The 22,477-nt window shown below is 36.7% G+C and overlaps 1 protein-coding gene across 4 annotated transcripts in view; it reads right to left on the bottom strand.

Annotated features, from left to right (window-relative positions):
- cadm1b (cell adhesion molecule 1b) overlaps window positions 1–22,477 on the bottom strand; it is a 176,376-nt gene that overhangs the window by 32,828 nt on the left and 121,071 nt on the right. For all 4 annotated transcript variants that reach the window (XM_084127098.1, XM_084127096.1, XM_084127097.1 and 1 more), the window contains 5 exons: window positions 19,436–19,588; window positions 16,996–17,133; window positions 10,839–10,997; window positions 9,051–9,147; window positions 8,283–8,455 (listed from right to left, as the gene is read on the bottom strand). In XM_084127098.1, coding sequence (XP_083983224.1) covers window positions 8,283–8,455; window positions 9,051–9,147; window positions 10,839–10,997; window positions 16,996–17,133; window positions 19,436–19,588 — 720 coding nt within the window. The remainder of the gene's footprint in view (window positions 1–8,282; window positions 8,456–9,050; window positions 9,148–10,838; window positions 10,998–16,995; window positions 17,134–19,435; window positions 19,589–22,477) is intronic.

Here is a 22,477-nt window from a genome sequence, read left to right as displayed (position 1 = left end):
TTTATTAATTGCATAAACAGGAACTGACACATCCCCAATAAATTACAAGTGTGACTTTCAACACCTACCTGATCTGGGACAGTATATATATATATACACACACAACAGTTAGTTCTGGATCTCGAATCTAATTGGCTGAGAGCCTTTTTCCAGCCATGCAATATTTTACTAATATCACACGGAAACCGTTTCACAATTTGTATCACTCCGCTTGTTTCTACCACACCAGAAACTGGCAGCATTTCACACAGCGAGCGTCAGTGGTGGAGGAACAAACCTACAATAATTTTACAAATACTACTGTTATTGTCTTACGGAATGTAGTTTTAAGATTTTTTTTTTTATTTTGTAGGTGAGAGTGTAGTTTTTTAGACCTCAAATATATGGTCTAATATATATAAACATAGCACCTATATAAATATTTGTTTAGAGGTTCTCGGAGATGAAAGCTCCAGGCCGTCAGATATTATTTTAAATATTTGATATTTTAAAATATTTGTTTAAGGGGATCTTTTTTGTAACTATGAATGATGGACAATTATTCATTATGGTTCAGAAGTTATTTGTGAAAGAGTACATTTGCTTACATTGAAACTACAAACCTGTGTGGAACAAATAAGAAGATTTTTTCTTTGAAGATTTGTTTAAACTGTTTTTGTTCAACAACAACACTGGTGTGGTGGATTTAATAGTAAAATAAATAAGATAAAATAGTAAACTGTATATTAAACTAACCATGTTTCTAACATCTAACCTTATTTCTCTTTTTAGGCCTAACATGATAACACTTTGAAACACAATGTCCTAAAACGTTCTGTCCTGTGTTTTTGAATGTTGCATGTTGTGTTGCCATAACCCTTTACTTTGGTTGTGTGAGTGTAAAAATAACAAATATGGGAAATGAAACTAGACAGATGACTAGGTTAGAACCTTGCGATTATGAAGTAATCATTAAAACAAAGTTTGCTTTACCTAGCAACAGAAGGGCTTGTCTAAAAAGAACCAATCAAATTCATATAATTTTGCCATACCTCCCTATTCTATAAAAAATGTTGTATTCGTGTTAGCTGGAGGGATTCTCAATGGAATTTGTCTGAGATCCTCCGGCCTTGCTTCTTCTTGGGGGAGATTCTCTGAGAACTGCTCGAGAGATCCTCCGGCCGTGATTAAAGCATTTAGAGGACATTTGCTGAAGTCTGTTTGTCGATTATTCCTGCGCAGGAAGTAAGCTAGTTAGGGGAACAGGTATTAGCACCCAACCGACGTCGATGTGTAGACGCGCTGGGGTATAGGGTTAGACTCGGTCGATGCCGATGTGTAGACACGCTAGAGTATAAATATTATAGGACGTAGTTAGGTTTAGGGAAAAATCGACCACCATGGACTCCACTGATTTTCATAATATGGAAAAAAACAAACAAACAAAAACAACCTGGTTTGTGCTCTTCAGAAGTCATATAGGTTTGGGATGACATGAGAATGAGTAAATGATGACAGAATTTAGAAAGAGAGAAAAATACACTGATCACCAGTAAAAATCATTTTACAATCAATTTAAAAATGAAAACTATTACCATTATATGAAACGTTAAACAGCTCTCCTTGTGGCCCCTGAAAATTATTTATGCTAAAGTATGAAAAGCCTTAAAGGGATACTTCAGGATTTAGCATTAAGCTTTGTATCAGTAGAAAACCTGTAGTATTTTCAAATTACCGTGCTTTCCTCCCTCATGTCCCCCTGAGACGAGAGATTTATGTTTTTTTTGTCTGGAAAAAATCCTCAGATGATGCAAAAATCGTCATTTTGCGTCATCGGAGGATTTTTTGAACAGAGGCTAAAGACTACAGCCAGTAGTAGGGGCTGTCCCGCATGTTCTCAACCCGCCCATAGAGGGTGGGATCTCACTCACAGAATATACACATAGTGTCAGCCATCTTTTATTTGGAAGCTAAGCTAACGGGTTCTTATTCTGTGGAGAAAGCTGAGTAGTAGGGGTTACCATCCTCTTTTTCCCGGACATGTCCGGCCATCGAGATCGTCCAAAATGTCCGGGATTTAGCTTTTGCTTTCCGCAGTCGCCATTCATTGTTTGCATGCACACTTTTTGTTTCAATCTAACTGAATTCATTCCGATTGGTGAATCTGAATGTAGTGTTTACATGAACGCTAAACAAGTGATCGGTTGATGTGTGTTTTACCATTGCTAAGAAAATTCCCGCTCCTCCGTGAGAGATATGAGACCGGCGCGTCTCACAGCTCATCAATAATCACGCCTCCGGCCTCGCGTCGTTCTCCCGCGGCCCTAGCCTCGTCCTGCTCGCCACAGTAAACATGATGAATGGCGACTGTAGAACGCAAAAGCTGAATCCCGGACATTTTGTGCGATCTCAAAAACCCGAGCAGACTTGTCACGGAGACTCACTAGTAGCTTAGCTTTGTTGTTTAACTGCTCTCTAACCGGTAGGCGTGGCTTGGGAGTGGCAGCGAAGCAAGTGCATTCTGGGAGTTGTTGTCTTTCATCCACATGAGCCAAAAATACATTTTCTGGCTTTTCTCATTCTAGAAGGCTCCAAATTCAAAAATAATTTCACATTTCTACTACATAAATGACCCAATTTAAATACACATTCATCTTTCCAGAGGTGAAGTATCCCTTTAAACATATACAACAACGGCTCCCTTAATGTGGTGTATCAGTGCTATTGGCAATGTCACATTTATTATACTGTCACTGTGCAGAAATTAAAGAGGTTGAAATGCTGTCAAATATTGTCAAATATACAGTACACCGCTTTTATACTGCGGTTTAGCAGTCTTGACAGAAACTTTGGCTTTGTATCAAACATTACAGAGTATTTCTAGTCATTCAGAGTGAGAGACAGTCAAGGAAAAACAGATATGATTGTATGTGGCAAGCTGTGACTCTGAGTCTACATTTGTGTTTTAACAAGAGTGGATGTTACATGGGTTTGGCAGAGCGAACATCTCCCAACGGAGCCTGAATATGGAGGTTAATGCTGGACATGGTCTGTGTCGATACGTATTCTCTCTCAACAGGCCTTCGCACAGAACATCAAGTGACTAATTGAAACACACACAATTCCCACTGGGAGAAATGTTGGTTAAAAAGAGTGGTAAAAAACAGCACTGCCAACATAGATGTAGGTGGAAACACATAGGTTGCAGGTTTAAGGGTTTAAACACACATATTAGAGTCTGTCAGGTGTGTATTGAAAATTAAAAAAAATATATACCATATACCAGTAGCCTGAATTTTTATGTTATTATGAACATGAATATTGTAAACGATAAACGGTCATAAATGAGATTAAATGAATGCAATTAACAATGAATAAAACTAATATTATATTATTAATATAATAATATTAACACTAGAACTGCCAGGGGTCGTGGTATACCTAAAACTGCCAGAAGGTAAAATTTACCCATGCACATATCTACTGTTTTGATATGGCTAAAAAATGTATTGTGTCACTGTATTATGCCACTGTCTTCACAAAGTAATGTCTAGAGTTATGAAATGATTGTCCTGTTGTTTTATGTTATATTTTATGAATATAATATAATATAATATAATATAATATAATATAATATAATATAATATAATATAATATAATATAATATAATATAATATAATATAATCAATGAATCACAGCCCTATGTCTTAAATAATAGGGCAGTGATTGGTTAATATTGATAAAGATGTTGATCGAGGAACATACCCTTCTGGTTTGAATCACATAAAGCATTTCTTATCATAATCCACTGACTGGCAATTCACAACAGGTGAACAGCACCATTTAAAACTGGAGACAGACTAAAAAGCAAACATGCAATTAGCTGTACTAGGTTGATTAGCTTCAGCAACAAATTAAATGCACTGCCTGAACTACACCTGCAAGCAATATTCCACTGTGAATGCTATACTTAAAAAAATGCAGACAGGGTGTTAATAGATACACGCTAATTAATCTGGATGCCATGATTAATGGGGGAAATCAATTCTCCTGTGAGCACCAACATATACTGAACAGTGTATATTTAGCTATTTTTTGTTGTATTTTAGCACGCTTTAGGTCAACATAAGATACATCAAATGTAATTAAAAGCTCATATTAACACATTCAAACCTCTATAGCTTTATAAATACTTTCACTTTGCATATTGTTTTCTGTTAATGAAGAGTAATGAGTCACTGATGGATTTGCAAGATACAAACTACATTTATATCAAAGGCGAAATGCAACTCAGGGGACTCAAATATGGATAATGAAGCCAAACGTACAGTATACAGAATGATACAAAAGGATGGAGCATGAATTCAATAGCAAGGCTGGAGACCTTGAGCATCCAATATGACGTGCCGATTCCTTCAGTGTCGTATATTCCCAACTGCCAAATCTCCAGATAATTTACACAACTTCATTATAATGATAAATGATAAACGCTGATAAACGTGCATGAATTGCATTAAAGAAGTACCTGATCAGCAGGTTTTGCTGAGTGGACCAATCCTGCGGGCAAAATCACCTACCTGGAAAATCATTACAACTAGCCTATATCTTTCTGAAGGAAAAGGACCATGAAGTGAACTGAACAGTTACTGGAGAAAGTACTTGCTATAGGTAGACAGAATAAGACTACTCAATGTCCTCTTCCAGTTAAAAGCTCATCCGAAAAAAAGAAGAAAAAAAACCTTATGTGACCTAGTTTAAAGAACTGGGACAATTGACTTCTAGTGATAGTGTTTTAGGACTGGCAGAAGGCATTGCTAGGTCTCCGCAGAGGAATATTCGGCAATGTTCATAAAAGCTAATGTGCAGGGAATATTGTTGAAAATTTGGTATTGTTTACTGTACGTAATATGCACACTTCTTTTCACTGTATATCTGTGCTCTTGTATCACAAAGAGAGATGCGGGGCAGTCAAAGGGTGAACCTGTAGAAAGGAGGTTAAGTGTCTTGCTCAAGGGCATAATAGCTAACAAAAATGGCTTTGGAAGAACTTAAGCCTTGGTCTTCCAATTCACAGTGCAGATGTTTCCGGACTGAGCCACCCACCACCTTTTTATGAAGTGGAGTAGCGGAAAATAGAGAAATGTGATAATCAAGGTCATTTTTTCTAACATACAAAGACAATATCGTTACATCAAACAAATCCTATACTGTGCATATGTTAGATTTTAGATATATTAGATTTGTCAGAACATCTAAATTAACTGGTTTTATGGTTTAACATGTTAAAAAATACTATTAAATATGACTGAATCAACCTGACTGCATTAGGTTATACCAATGAAACTCATTTTTAAAAGGTCAGATCCGGTAGAAATAAAAGTTCTGTGGAGTTTCATTTTGTACAGTTTACATAGACTACCATTCAAAATTGGTTTTATTTTGTATTAAAGAAATTTTGTTTTCTAAAACATTCAGTAAATCAATCAAATATATTTTTATTTCTTATCAGACAAAAATAATACCCTGCCTATTTGTATTATTATAATGCCTTTTGTTGTTTCCATCCAATTCCAATTCCATGGCTGAAAACAAATAAAGAGAATGTCTCAGTCTTTTTTTTCTAGCAAATTAACTGAGTCCTATACGTGCCAGAGGCTTCGGTAACACAGGGATGGGTTTTCACTCTCGGCATCTATGCTACAAGCTTATCAAGTTGTGACATGTATCTGTCTCTTTGTAAATTCATATTAGCCTTCAAAAACATTTGATACTACATCAAAACAGCCCCTTTTGTGAAGGAATACAGTAATCGTGTAAATAAACGTTACACTGTTGCCATTGTCTTGGCATGCACAGTGTTTCTCTAGTATTAGACTACACACTATCTGTGATTTTAGGAAATGAGCATATGCTACAACCTGTTCAGTGTTTCATGGGGGAAAAAAAAACCCTGAATGACTAAAGGAAGCGAAAGACTTATGAGCTGTAAGCATTTGCTCAACACAAGTCATTGCTTTACTGTGGCAGTAAAATGAAATGCTCTGTAGCAAAAGCAAAGCTGCCATCCCCTCAGGAGAAGCATTAAAAGTAACTCTGACAGGCTGTAGAAGTATAGTGTGCCCAGGATTATCAAGCAACAAGAGGTCTTTCCACTTGTTGAAGTCCTCTGAGGTAGGGCATGCTCGACAATTGCAGCGTAAATTGATTTAGAAATGCACTGCAAGACAATGATTTTATTTACTGCAAAGCATAAGCGATTTGGGCCGTACTAAAGAGAGAAAGCAACTCTCAGGGTAACACTACAAATGCATATAATTTCCATTATAATATGTTTTTTTTTAAGGCTGAGCATAATTTGCAAAGTCCTTGCACACATATAACACAATGCTTGGGAGATTATAACTTAAAACTGGCACTTATATGAAGCCAGACAGCAATAAATCTCTTATCTGAGACGCCTACGCGGCGCAAATAGAACCAAAATGCTGAAGCCTGTGAAGAGAGAGGAAGTGGTGTAATCAGCAGGTGGTGCTCGCTCAGCTAGAGGTGACAGACATCGAGCTGAGCTAGAAGTGGAACCGCTTCCAGGCATGAGATGCACGTAAACTCTCCTATCTGCAGACGGGATGCTGATGACATCATTCCCAAACACCTGCCTCTGATATCAGCCTTATCAGAGACCAATAACTGCGGTGACAAACGCCTCAATGACGAGAAGCCCTCTTCCATCTCTTCAGGCTAATATCTTTAGCTCAACAGGACAGCCCGTAATAGCTGCAGCTGGCAGACTGTTAGCGCTCCTGAACACAACCTGCTTTAAACAATAACAACACTTCAATTCGTCTATAGCAAAGCAAAGCTTTGTTAAATCCCAGGCTTCAAGTGCCACTGTCATTGCAATTATTGCCTGGGCTTTGAAAAATCCAGCTGTCAGCCCTTGTTAAGGATTAAACAAGCGCTAAACACAATGCACTTCCTGTTTTAATAAGACTAGTAGCCTGCTATGAAAAACTCTCAAGCGTATTAACCCTCTATTGCATGCGTTACGAAAACAATGTTGAAAAAGACATGTTTGATTCACTTGTCTTGCATAAAATGGACCTAATTAGTAAAATCAAACACAAATTTTGAAAAATAATTTGGGATGGGACGGCTTCTTTTTAGGTATGCTTTGCAACACTTCAATGAAATTATTCAAAAGACAGGTTTTTACTCATTTAAATATTTTTGAATATTTCTGAGTGACTTATTTTTTTTTAATTATGTCACAGTCCTATTTTTTTTTTTTTAAACTGTGAAGAACAAAACTATTAAAATCATATTATTAAAATAATTTTTGGTCAGACTTTAGATTACGGTCCAGTTCTCACTATTAACTATTAATTTGCCTCAATAACTACCAATTACTGCTTATTAATAGTTAGTAAGGTCGTTGTTAAGTTTAGGTATTGGGTAGGATTAAGGGATGTAGAATATGGTCATATCCTAGTAATATGAGTGCTAATAAGCAACTAGTTAATAGTGAGAATTGGGCTCTAAAATAAAAGTATAATATTTTTTGTGTGGAAAATTTCATTTAAATGCTAAAAAGGTTGATACTTCCATAAAACAAAAACACCCTAAAATAATAACTACAATACAGTGGATCCATATCCTCTACATTCATATCCATTCCACTGTCGCACAGTGTTGCTTCAGGGCAACAAACATATTCAAGCAATTCCTCAAAACATACAAATTATTTATATAGCTCTAAATGTTTTAAAATAAAGCCTACTCACTAAGAAATATTAATCATATTTTTGAGGGAAAAAAAATCAATAAAATGCTTTAATGAAGGCAGTTTTCCAGAGCAAAAATGTGTCCTCTACATGGGTGCATTATGCCAGAAAAATATGTTGTGTGTGTATGTGTTTATGTTTATCCTAAATCGTCCATTCATTATTACCCATTTTATTGGCCACAAGTGAAGAAAACCCAGAGGCAACATTGTGCAATAAAGGGTTAATCGGTTCTGTCTTACAAAAACATCAAACAACTGAATTAAATACAGAGCTGTAGCTTTGAAACAGGAAATACTGTGTATGTGGAACTTAACTTGAAACACTTCAGATAAAACATAACATTACATGCAGACATCAAGGGCTGCTTGTCCAGACACGGATTAAGCCAAGACCTAGACTGATATTAAAAACGAACTATTACCAGTGTCATTTTGTCTAAGACTATAAATTGAACTGTCTGGGAAAACTCTTCTCTTATGGATTGTTGTTTACAGACGCAGATTAAGTTCAAGTACATACCATATACATAAAGAATGTAATCATCATAGGCTTCTCCCACTAAGTTAGACGCCACACAGCGATACGTTCCGTTGTAGGACTTGTTAAGGTTTTCGATGAAGAGATCAGAGCCAGTAATCACGGCGTGGGAGGGGAAATCATCATCCACTCTGAGCCAGTTAATTTGATGAGGCCTGTAAAACATCAGAGTAATCATTTAATGCTCAGTGTGAAAATGCTCAGACAGAGGCAGAGAGGATAATGCGCTTTATTCAGGACAACTTTAACACTGCTGTAAAATCACCACCTGTGCAAACAAATGCACATGATGCATCCATCCATCCATCCATCCATCCTGGAAAAACTTATGGGTAGGGTTAGGTTTAGATGTCGGGATAGCGTTAGGACAAAATTTTCAGACTGGGATGTTTTTCCAGGATGGATGGATGGATAGACAGACAGACACACACACAGAGCCTGATTTCCCCAAGTGCAACATGTACCTAGATAAACATCTATCTATCTATCTATCTATCTATCTATCTATCTATCTATCTATCTATCTATCTATCTATCTATCTATCTATCTATCTGTTTGTCTATCTATCTGTCTATCTGTTTGTCTGTCTAAGTCTATCTATCAGAAACAGGAGATTTTATAAATACAAAATACCTGCCTATATATCCAAGTTATTCTTGTTATCATCAATTCTTATCTGAATGATAAAGCAACCAAACAAATACATATGAAATGAGTAAAGTGGCCTGAGGGCCCTGTGTAGGACTCACTGCGGTTTTCCTTTAGCATTGCACGTCAGCTCAAGATTTTCTCCTTCTCTGGTCAAACCCTCTGGGAATTCAACTACAATCTTCACTTCTGGTTTATCTGTGCAATGAACATAAAGACACAAACACACTTACTTCCAGTTGCACTGCAGTACATTGATTCTGCTCGGTACCCTTGAAACTATTGTATCTATCTAATTATCATTCTATGGCCACATACCTGCCTCTGAGTCTGATTAGAAAACATCCCCGGCAGGTTTGGACATCATTTGCACACTCACATTTATACATTCATGTGTATTATGTATTCATGCTTAATACAAAGACCTGTATAATGAAGGCAGCAGATCTTAGCTGCTCTTCTAGGCTTCATTGTTCACGTTACACTATATTAAGTCAACTCATTGAGCCTAAAAGAGTGCGAACATGACAGTATGAGATTTTTAAAGCCTGGGTAAAGCGTGTGAGAAAAGATGACACTCCTATGAATTTAAACAGTCAATTTAACAGTACTGTAAAATGTTTTTTTTTTTCCTTTTTCTCTTTTATCTATGTTAGTCAAAATGTCAAGCTGTTACAGTTGAGCTGATCCCTCCTGCCTTTTCTTCTCAAAGGTCACCCTGAGCAGTCAGCTATCTGAATAAATTAATATTCCGCCAAGATTACAAAAGGGTAGGTTAACCTTTCCAGGACTTCCCGTGCCACACACACACACACACAAAATTGTGCAGCAAACGCTCTTAATCAATGCATTATTTGGTGAACAGCATTTCATGTTTACGCATAACAAGACAGGGTCTGTTTTAATTAAAGCAAATGCCTAGACCTCGCCCTGGTTAAAAGGCACAGTTCACCCCAAAATCAAATTTCCATTATTATTGACTCAATTGATTTCTTTTTTTCCAAACCAATGTTACTTCATTTCTTCAGTGGAATATATAAAAAAATATCTTTTCCTTACAATTCATAGTGACCACAGCTAAAAGTGACACATTCAATTTTTAAAAAGCACCATTAGAATAATCCATATGGTTCATGCACTATATTCAACTTCTGAATTCACATAATATCTTTAGGAGACATTTAATCTGTTATTCAAATAATCTTCCCCTCCAGTGAGCTGTAAACACAGACCAGATCACAGAGTCACTGAGATTCATGAACATATTGTTCAGTCTGCAAAAAAGAAAAAGAAAAAAGAAAACCTTCATAGAAAAGAATCGACTCACTGAAAAATGATTTGTCCCTGATCTGAACTCAGTGATCAAGTTATAGCTCACTAGAGACGAGGATTATCAGTTAATACTTGCAAATTTCAGGTTGTTCCTTTTTTTGTTTTATCATAATTTTTGGAGCTGAGCAGATGTGAGGGCACTACGAATTGTGGAATTTATGGAAAAGAGCTGCTTGAAGATTTAAAAAAAATATTACTTTTTTGTTGCACAATGGCATGGCGGTGGAAAAATCATTGAACTATTCCTGTAAAAAAAAATAGGCTTCACTGTTAGTTTCCTTATAAATGGTCTAATTGTGTGACAAAAGCTTATTTTGTTCATTACAATGTCAGTCAAATTACTGCATGAAAATGCTTAAAAAGAAATTCCATTGTGACATGAGGATGAATATTTTTAATTGTCTGGCATTCATTTCTTTATAAATGGTCTAATTATGTAACAAAAGTTCTTTAGTTCATGTCAACGTCAGTTTAATTGACCTCCGCATGCAGGTGAGGAGATTAAACCGAGGCTTTTTTACAGCTGAAAGTTTTCTCCTCATCTAGAGATGACTCACACTGCACTTCCAGGTATTTCTGGGCCTGGAAGTCCTTCACGGCTGGGTGGTCAATGATGCAGATGACGGCCACTCCATCGTCCTCCTTAGAGACGGTGAGCCTGAGCCGGCTGGTGACAGTGAACATCCTGTCGTATAACTCCTCGACAGTCGCCTCACCTGGGAACGGCCGCAAGAGTGACATGTCAGCCATAACAAGCGAGCTCCCTCCATCCCGGCCTGCTCATAATAACACTGTGTCACCGGGAGGAGGGAGGAGGGTCATGAGGATTGATACCATCACCTCCAGACAAATTTCACATTCATATATTTATTCATGCTTAATACAGCGTGCATAGGGCACATTCTGAGCCACATGTGACGGCCAAACATCATGACAGGACATAAAACACAGGGTTGCATGACAGCTTTAGTTCACCATGTGAAAATGAAATGCTTTTTTATTCTGGGTTTGCCACTTTGATTGATTTATTGATGACATGTCTCCAAACTGGTGTTTAGCTTTAGAGAGGTTTAGCTTGCCGTCAAGCTGGTCTTTTAGGTGTTGTTTACACGGCACCGTTTTCAGCTTTCAGCTGTTTTGGCCATTCATTTACACGACAACGTCGTTTTGGATGCCTGAAAATACAAGTTTTTGAAAACGGTCTCCGTGTAAACAACAAAAACGCGAATCTCTGAAGACGATGACGTCACGCACATGAGTATTACGTGTTCAGTCTATAGTGTTTCATCGCCATCTAATGGCCTGGCAGCGGAATACAGCGTTTTCAGTCGTTTTCGTGGATCCATGTGAATGGGGATCGTTTTGACAATGGTGTCGTCTGTACGAGGAAAACTCAAAGAAAAAACCTCTTCGTTTTAAAAGTGTGCTAAATCAGCCAACACACCAACCTGACAAGACTGGGAGACCAATTAAGTCTATCAGCTTAGGCTGGCTTGAGATGTTTTTTCAAAAGGTGTTTGAATCCATGTCATCCACACTATCTGCACATATGCTAGCTGCTAAGTTATGCCAAAAACATCAGTTAAGGTGCAGTCTAACACAATCTCATGGCAATTTGTAACTATTTTACATTTTGCCGTATTGGTGGCTAATTTGTATCAATTCTCATTTGTACGTTTTCGTACTATCTGCTTACGCCTCAGTGTTAATTAAATGTTACACTAATTTCGCTGTATGCAGAAGAGAACATGCATTTTGCAAGTTTTATTTGCACGTTTAAAAAGTTAGATGACATATTTCAACTAGCTAGCTTGTATGTTGCCAAACTATTGTGAAGTAAAGCGTTCTTTCGAGCAATGAACCGGGTGCCTTGTCTTCATATGTCTGAGGATGTCCTAAAATGTACACCGTACTACGGAGTATTAGTAGACTGTCTGCCTAATATATCTGCTAACACTTTATTTTGATGGTCCCTCAACAGACATTTTACTGATTATAAGTAACTTTGCAACTATCAACTTATTCTACTTACCCGAACCCTAACCTAACAGTCTACTACAGTCTAATACTCTAGTTACCTATAGCTAGTAGAATGTGTAAAGTGGATCATCGAAATAAAGTGTAACCATAATGGGTAATCTGATACTTTAGAAAAAGTTATTTCGGTAGAACTTTATTTAACAGTCCTTTTTCACATGATCATCCAATGTACTTATTGTAGTAATGACACTAACTGGGTAATAACTAGGTACTAACCCTGAACCTACCCCTACCTTAACTTAACCCATGAAGTTAAACCCATAAAGTGCAACCGTTATTTACAGTCGAGTCTGTCTTATTTACATGACACAGTGCTAATTTCAATTCTCAAAATGTCCTTTTAAAAATGTCAAGGTAACTTTTGATACTTTATGTTTTTTTGTCTACCTGTTTCAGTACTCTTTAGTTTGTTAAATGTCTTTATCTGCAGTACTGAGTCATTCACAAGCTCCACATGCAGCTGTTGAACTTAATAAAGAGCTTTTTTCATCGCTGGCAAACAATAGGATGCATTTGCAGGTTTGGCTTGAACTGATTGTAAGTAAATATTCTGCTTCATGCAGCACTCTTTTTGTTCTCTGTGTTTTAAAAAAATCCCTTTTACTGTTTAAATAAATGAGAAACTTCTTCAAACAATTCAGTGTGTGAGCAAACTGTCTGAAACATAACTTGGTTGTTCAATTGATATTGATAGGGAAAATATAACAGTGCTACAGTACCTTGCAACTTAAAAATATAGCTTTGATACTGATAAGGAGTGATGATACCACCTTGCTACTGAGAAACGTATAGGTAACTCTGGATCACAAAACCAGTCAAGTAGCACGGGTATACAGTGCTATGCATAAGTTTAGACACCCATGCTAAAGTTGACTAAAAAGAGGAATAAAAATTTCTTTTGGAAATTGAACTTAATGCCTTAATTAAAAAAATTAGGAAAAATCCAACCTTTAAGGACACCAATTTTCTTTGTGAATGAATAATGTATCGTACATAAATAAATGTTCTTCCTTAAAATACCTAGAGATTGGCATGGTTTTATTTCAGTTAGCCTAATAGCTGGTTTGATTTGCATTGAGAGATGATCTTATGGAAAGTACTCCATGCCAATCTCTAGGTATGGTGAAGGCTATGTGATGATGTGGGGCTATTTTAATTCCAAAGGCCAAGGGAACTTTATCAGGATGCATAGTATCCTGGATCCATGAAGTAACTGGCCTTTAAAAATAAAAATCTGCCTGCCTCTATGAGAATTTAACATAGGGGTGTCCAGACTTATGCACCCTGTATTTTAAGGAAGAACATTTATTTATTTACGATACATTATTCATTCACAAAGAAAATTGGTGTCCTTAAAGGTTGGATTTTTCCTAATTTTTTTAATTAAGGCATTAAGTTCAATTTCCAAAAGATGATTTTTTATTCCTCTTTTTAGTCAACTTTAGCATGGGTGTCTAAACTTATGCATAGCACTGTATTTGTGGCAATAGCCAACAATACATTGTATGGGTCAAAATGATCGATTATCAAGCGTAGCGTTAGTTCTGGCAGGTCACCTTAGTCAAGCTCGCATCAGCTGACTCTCAGCTGATCCACGTCTACCTATAGGAATATGACGCCCATCACTGTATACATATATAAGCTCTTTCACTATTATCAGCAGCTATCGCGTTTCTCAGGAGCGAATTACCGTCCTCCATCCCCAGCTCCTCCTCTCGCCCAGTCAGGATTTGCCATTCTGATTCCCCTTGAATCAGAATAAATTCTTGAATTATGTTGTACTTTAAAATCTTGAATTAAATATATTTGCAAACATTCATGTTGGTTCTGTTCTGTTTACCCCAAGGGGGGTTATTGCTGCTCTCCCTGCTCTTATCCATGCTAGGCTGCATGAATGCGCAGGGAGTTCTCGCCCAGAACGGAACCATACCGCCAATCCAAACTGTATGCTAATTGTCAATCGTATTTGACGGTAGTGGTCCTCCTGACAGAATTTCTTTTATGCCAAAAATCATTAGGATATTAAATAAAGATCATGTTCCATGAAGATATTTTGTAAATTTCCTACCGTAAATATATTTAAAAAATATTTTTGTGAGTAAAATCACAGCAAAATCACAAATATAAATCGACAACTTTAAAGGCGATTTTCTCAATGTTTTGATTTTTTTGCACCCTCAGATTCCAGATTTTCATTTAATTTATCTCGGCCAAACATTGTCCTATCCTAACAAACCATACATCAAAGGAAAGCTTATGTATTCAGCTTTCATATGCTGTATAGTGTATTGTTAAAATAACACTGTTAAAAATCCTTTTCAGTAACTGAAATAAAGCTAAAATAAAATATTAATATTAGATGAAAAACAAACTTGGCAAGTTATTCTAACTGAAATAAGTTTAAGTACTAAAATTACTAAAACTGAAATGAAAATGAATTATAACAATGGCAAAAGCACATAATAACGATGGATGATCAGGACATGTGACCATGATGAATTCATATGAAGGAGCCCAGAGGTCAGTAGCTGTCTGCGGGGTTACTGCACATCATGTTAGCCCTCATCCTAAGACAATTTCTAAACTCAAGGGCATTGAGCTAATTGCAGCCCAGAGTATGGCGGTTTACTTGGACCTAATGAAGTGGGAAATAATTACAGCTCAGCACTGACCTATAGCTCATCTCCCTTCTCTTCTGTCAGCGCATACTAAGACACCGTTACAAAAAATACATGAGTTACTGTATGCCAAAGACGCTTTAAGGCCTATGACAATAAGTTTCTTTCAGTCACTAAGTCCATGAAGACTCTTCATTGAGGATCATGCTAATTTTGTAATTTATTAAATCTTTTTTTTTCTTCATAGGAACCATAATTTCCCCATCACAGGAAATTATGTTCCCCTCATTATAGAGCTTGGGACAATGTTCCTTGTTGCAGTTTAATTGTACTGTACTGCAGTTACTGTGGTTACCATGGTAAATTCAGCACTGAAAGTGTGGAAGCTATGAGACATGATCCATGAATGTCCACTTACACTAATCAATGGACCAATCAATGATTTATTATAATTTATAATAGTATATAATAGTATATATATATATATATATATATATATATTTATAATAGTATATAATAGTATATATATATAGCTAAAATAGTATGATATATACATCATGCTATTTTAATTATTTAATTATTAATAAGGATTATCATCATTACATTGTTTGCATCAATATTTTTATTGTTAAATCTAAAAACATTAAAGGAATAGTTCACCCAAAAATTTAAGTTCTGTCATTATTTTCTCATGAATTTCTTTCTTCTGCTGAACACAGATATTTTAAAGAATGTCAGTAACCAAACAGTTGTTGGTTGCCGCCATTGACTTCCATAGTATTTTGTTCCCTATACTATAGAAGTCAATGGGGCCCATCAACTGTTTGGTTACCGACATTCTTTGAAAATATCTTCCTTTGATTTCAGCAGAAGAAAGAAATTCATACAGTTTTGGAACAACTTAAGGGTGAGTAAATGATTACAGAATTAAAATTTTCGTTGAACTATCGCTTTAAAAATAAAACGTTTTTTGGCAAAAAAAAAAAAAAAAAACCTTAGAAATTAGAAATGTTGCATTGGCAACTAACTGAAATAAACATTTAAGTTAAAAAATGGATAACACATTTAAATAAATTAAAGCTAAATAGAAATATATATATATATATATATATAAAAATAAAAGGTCCATATTGCTGCAGCTGCAAACAATTATTTTGTAGTAACAAGATATGATTTAAATTAGCATATGGGTAGGTAGGTAGTGGATGTAACGGCTAGCTGTTATTTCAATATTAAATATAACATTTATGGCAAAACATTCACATACTACATTATATGATAATTGGTATATGATAAATAAAATAATTTTAGTCTAAGATTAGTTAAAATTCTGCTCTATACTTAATAATAATATCCTCCAAAGCATTATAATCTATGGTGTTTCAAGCAATATGTATTGACAACAGAGTTTGTGTGGTTCAGATTAACACTTTTTAATTAGAAAATGATTAACTTAATGTGTTTTTTTTATGATCCTTACTGCGTACTAGCTAGTATTTGACTCATTTAGCACATGAAATCTCTCGCCTTAGGCCACTGTCTGACTGCTTTCACTGCAGTTAATGAAGCTGTGATGTTTGTAATCCATAAACAGTTGACACATTAAACTTAGATTCTGTTCAAATGCGCCATATCATCTGCCATGTTTGCCTCTGTTTCCCCAGGTAGTCTATCTGAATGTTATTCAACAGTCCCACCCTGCTGTCTAATGGAGAAAAGCTGTTTATAAGCACATTAACCAGCCTGCAAATTCACTCCTTTGTGTCAGCCCGCAATGCCTAAACCAGTGAGAACTAATATGTGGGCAGCATTTGCTGAGTGGGAGGTAGACAGTTGGAGTTCATTCAGAGCTACTTATTTAAGCTTGACTGAATAGCACCATAAATCCCGCATGTTGAGCTCTTCTTGTCAATTCACTGGATACACCTTCTGAAGCCTTAATTGAGAGTCATTATGAAGTCAGAATCCTAAACCATGGTGTTGTTCTGTGCAGATCAGAGACATCAGTAATCACAGAAAACTTATCAGCACAATCTTCCTTGGATCTAAGTCAGACCTTGCAGTGGTTGGTCCCCTTTCATCCATTTGATGGTGGAAGCAGGTTTGCTGCCCATGGCGGTGCAGGTTATCTCGGTCTCATTCCCCTCACTCACGATTTCCTCGCGGGACTCTAAGATTGGGTTGCCTGGTGGAACTGGCAGAAGATCAACAGCAAGATTAGAGATGGTGCGACAGCTCTTCTGCGTTGGATCAATGTTTTTTTTTTTTATCTGTGTTCTCGCTAAAGGACAAACTGTTATTTTACTAAGATCTGCTGATGACTATCGAGAACTTGAATCAGTAATAAAAAAGCAAAACAGTGCAAATATGGGGGAAAAGATGTTGTTTTTGAGCCAATCTTGTTTTTTTCCCGAATCATTCTATCTGAAAACTCCCTATAGTCTATGTTTTGGTTTGGATACTGGTCTCCAGCATGGAATGCTGGTGTGCTGGTGTCCCCACCAGGCTTTTTAACAAGCTCTATCAGCAAGACTTCCTTGGTTCCTCACAAGGTTTCTACCTCATCCCACCTAACCATGTTAGGGGGTTGACACTGTCACCTGTGGCTTCCTTAATGGGGTTCTGTATGACACTATTCTTTGCAGAGCTTCTTTGGAACAATATGTGTTGTAAAAAGTGCTACACAGATATATAAAAATGATACATATATAATTAAATATACAAATACAAATACACATTACCTGTTTGGAATAATTAAGATTTGAAAACAGTTTTTGCTGCTTAATATTTTTTGATAAACGTGACTAAAACATTATTTATACATCATTCAATGTTTATTTCTGAAACATTTTAGTTGGCTGGTTCAAGCGGATTTTCAGCAGGGCAAAGAGCATATGATCAATCAGCTTTATCTGCTAAGTTATGGCCGCAATATACTCACAGCAAAGTTCTTTTTCATTCTTCGTTTAGAGATAAAAAGCATTCGAAATGCATTTGCAGTGATACACTGTTAGTGAACATCCCGTTTAGATGAATAAGTAAATATGGGCTGCTGTCTTTCCTCTCAATAACAAAATAAACACACAACAAAAATGACAGTGGTGAGAAAACAGCCGTTAAGAAAGCATCTGGTAATAGCGATGTGATGTTTGCACGAACTCTGCCATTCTCCACTCCAGTCAAGTAAAGTCACTTCATCATCATCACTTTATACAACATAATGCTTTAAACCAAACAACTTTATAGTATTCAACATAAAAAAACAGTGTTAGTGTTGCTTTCAATTAGAATTACAATTCAATTTCTACTATAAAGCAGCTCTCCAAGGTCTATGTTTTCTTTCCCAGACGTCTGACCTCGACCGACTCGACAGAGCAAAAAAACCGGAGAAGATTCCCACGTCGAGGACGGAGCCCCAGAGCTCACCTACCTTTTACGTAATCGCCATGGACCAATGGCAGTTCGAAGGCGTTTACCAGCCGGAGGGAACATTTCCGGAAAATTAGCTTTTGCAAGCTGTTTCGAACTCCCGAAACAAACTCCAAACAAACTCTGTTTTGGCTGGATTTTGTTCGAAATGACGGCACACCAGTTTGTTCTTCAATTTCGCTTGAAATTTATCGGGGGCTTTAAGATAATAAACAGGTTGAGTAAACCAGCCTTAAATCAGATTTTTTAAGCTATCCCTGCTTGAAAAAAGAGGTCTCCCAGCCTGGTCAAGCAGTTCTGTTGGCTGGTTTAAGACGTTGTTTGTGTACTTTGGGTTTTTGACTTGCTTCATTAGCTAATTTAAGATGCTGAACAGCATGGCTAGATTAGCAACAACTCAACTTGTTTAAGCTATCTCTGAAATATTTAGAGCTACACACAGAAGCAAATCTATATGTTGATGGTCTCATTGTGTATTTAAACAGTGCCAGACCCACTCAACCAATTGACAAGCTGTTTTACTCATGTTTTAATTTTTCATAGCACATTAGCTCATATGGTGCTTTGCTCATGGCACTAAAGCGTCTGTCACTACAAGAGCTGCCATTTGAGGGCTCTTTTTCTAATATCTTGCCTCATGCTTTCATGTCCTGTGGTTAAGAGTCCATGCTGTGATGGAACGCATATCCTCATAAAACTCATGCTACTTTAGAGAGCGCTCAATTCCATGCAGCTCTCCAGGATGTCCAAATATGCTGCATAATAAACCTCTAATGTTAGTGTCATTCAACGCAAAGCTAACTCCAGAATCGCTCGATGTAGCCTTTTCAACATCTAAGAGGAATTCAGTCAATACGCCTGCCAAAAGCGATCTACCAATATCAATAGCGCAACATCTGTTCCTTTTTGTTTGGTTTGTGTTATTGGAAACGGCATGAGAGTAATTGGCTGATATTGTGTCATGGTGAGATTCAATTAGACAAGTTCAATTGAGTGAACGAATCAATGAAGTAAATCGATAATCAGGATTTTAGCATTCTATAGTACATGTAAGGTAGATGTCATACCCAGCACTGTGATGTCTGCATAGGCTTCTTGTGGAGGATCCGTGTAGAGCTGGCACACGTACCGGCCCTCGTCCGAGAGTGACACGTTGGACAACGATACCAACAACTCGTTGTCCGAGAAGTTAACCAGCTGAAACCGACTGTCCTTCAAGGCTGAGACATAAACAACATAAAGAGTGAGGATTACAGATTTGGATGAGTAGGAAGTAGACAAATCAATTGTGAGTGTGATATTGCAGTTTTCCAACATTTCAAAAAGCAAGAAGTTAATATCGAGTAATGTTTCAGATGAAATTTGGCCAGTTTTATACACCACTAAAATAGTCCCTGATGAAATCAAAACATCAAGCTTTTTCCACTCTTTTGAAGTTGTAAATAAAACAGATTATAAGGGGAAGTTGTACAAGAAAATACTATTTCTGTCTTTCTACTTCAATGTTTCACATTTAATTCCATGTGTTACTTGCTGTTATTGGTGAAATTTACAAGCAATTTATAGAGTGAAAATTGTTTCAACACTGTAAAAAAAAAAGTTGAATTTAAAAAACTTAAATTTTTAAGTGCAACTTATATATATATAAAAAAAACGTATTAGAAAAAAATACTTTGCTGTAAAAAGTTGTAAATTGCAATGTAAAAACATATGTTTTCATTACTTATTGATCATATACTTTTTTCTTTTTTTTTTACAGTGAAAGTAAATCCTGCATAATTTATTTTTTCAGTGCAGTGAAAGGGCCAAGATCTAGGAACACATTTCAACTATTTTTTTTTTTTAAATATATATTTTTAAGAATTTTTAGAGCAGCTTGTCTTGACAGAAACATGAAAAATGGAAAAATGTGTTCTGTGTGAACTTCCTCAAAGACTGTATATAAGAACTCTTGGAATGCCCCTCAGCCAATCAGATTCGAGGACCATAAATAATGCTATATCATGAACTTCTCGGGAGTTTCATTAAATGAGCGAACTCAAAAATCATGCTTGAAGTTCAAGAAGTCAAAGCTCTAATTGAGCAACTCCATAAGAAGTTTAAGACCTTTGATGGTACATTTTTAGAACCCCCTCTTAATCCAAACCCTGAACCTGGGAAGCCCTCTCTAAGAATAATGATGAGGTCAGCTTGTTTTGAGCAAAAAGATGGTGGGTGGGAAATGAAAGGGCTGATTTTCTTAGTGCTCGGACTGAATTGCAATTGAAATGGGAAGTTTATGCACTATGCATCAAACAGATCTATGATTTCAGACTTAAGGTAATGCCGGAGGACTGTAATTTCTCCACATCAGTACAGTGAAATGGTAGAAGTGCAGCAGAAGTCTCGCAGAATATGAAGGATATAAATCTCTGAAAGGCAAACCTGCACATGAACTGGGCTCATTAGAGGGCATTTTAAATTCTAAAGCATCAGAGTCCGTAAGAGGTTGACAGTGAGTGAATCTGATTGTTCTGTGTCCCAGCTGGCTTGAGATGCTCTTCAGCTGTCCTAGCCAAATATCTCAAATTGACACACAGATTGGAGAAAAAAACGAGAAGGGGCGCAGGAAATTACACATAGCATGTTAGATGAATCAACTACAAATTGAATTGTCTTACAAAACAGCATATATCTTCTTATGTTGATGGAAATCTAATGAGCAGAACACATTTTCTGTAATAAGGATATATGGCCACATTTTAACCCTTCCATTGTTTTTGAGCCATTCTTGACCTATTTTTGGCAACGAATGCACTTTAAATTGTTTCCACATTTTTTTTGGACAAGACATTGTCAAAAATATCTAAAAAAAATTGTCATGACAACTCTTGAGTGTTTGGCATGGTGATGAATATTCTATCCAATTTAATTCACATTTATTTGTATAGAGCTTTTCACAATACACATAGTTTCAAAGCAGCTTTACAGAAAATGCATGTGTCTACATTACAATTTTATAGTGATCTGTTGTCAGGGGTGACTTTGTCCACGTTATGCATTTCAGAAATGTACATATACAAATTGCGTAGTTAGCTAACAATGTATTCATTTAAGGCAGAAAACAGTGATCTCATTGAAGTAATGAATATATGTTATTAACAAATGATTAGGGTATATAGAAAATTTAGCATTGGTGCATGTTGATTCAGAGTTTGCTTCAACGGAGGTCCTCACAGAAGTTGGCGCTGTCTTTTCAGAGTCGTTGGAAGTCCTCTCGAGTCATCTCTTCACAGGTGTTGGGTCATGACAATGAATAATATATATAAGAATAGATCTTATATGCTGCTGCTGTTGATTATTGCTGTTGCTGCAGAGCAAGTACAGGACTTGCAACTGCCAATTCATACACGACACACTGCTAGGAGTATGTAAGACATGCTGCTGCACAATATAGCATACATGAATTACCCGTAGCAGATCTGTACAGGTGGAGCTGGGGGAGGTGGAGAGCTTCTCATTGCAAACTGCTAAAGCAAACACCAACCAAGTAGCTGAAAGTTGAGCAGCGAGCTCATTGGCTGCTGATGAAATCAGCTGTGCCCTGTAGAGAACTATGTTTGAGTTAAAGGGATAGTTCACCCAAAAATGAAAATTCTGTCAGCAATTACTCACCCTCATGTTGTTCCAACCGCGTAAGACCTTCGTTCATCTTCGGAACACAAATTAAGATATTTTTGATGAAATCTGAGAGCTGATTACTTCTCCATAGGCTGCTAGGTGGCCCAAACTTGCTGGCCCAGAAAAGTTATTAAAGAGATCGTTAATATAGTCCAAGTGACTACAGTGGTTCAATCTTAAGTATATCAAGCGACGAGAATACTTTTTGTGTGCAAAAACAAATAACGACTTTATTCCACTATTCATTTCCTTCTCTCTGGGCCTCGTAGTGTTTTTGCGCAGCGCGTCTGCGTTACACGTCACCACGTAGGCTCACTATTGGCCGACGCTGGTCATGTGTGTGATGCGTGATGACGTGCAGCACAGACGCGCAGCGCAAAAACACTACGAGGCCCAGAGAGAAGGAAATGAATAGTGGAATAAAGTCGTTATTTTTGTTTGTTTTTGCA

This window comes from Abramis brama (genome assembly GCF_963993115.1).
Source record: "Abramis brama genome assembly, chromosome: 10".
Classification (NCBI taxonomy): domain Eukaryota; kingdom Metazoa; phylum Chordata; class Actinopteri; order Cypriniformes; family Leuciscidae; genus Abramis; species Abramis brama.
This window is presented reverse-complemented; position numbering and strand designations above follow the sequence as displayed.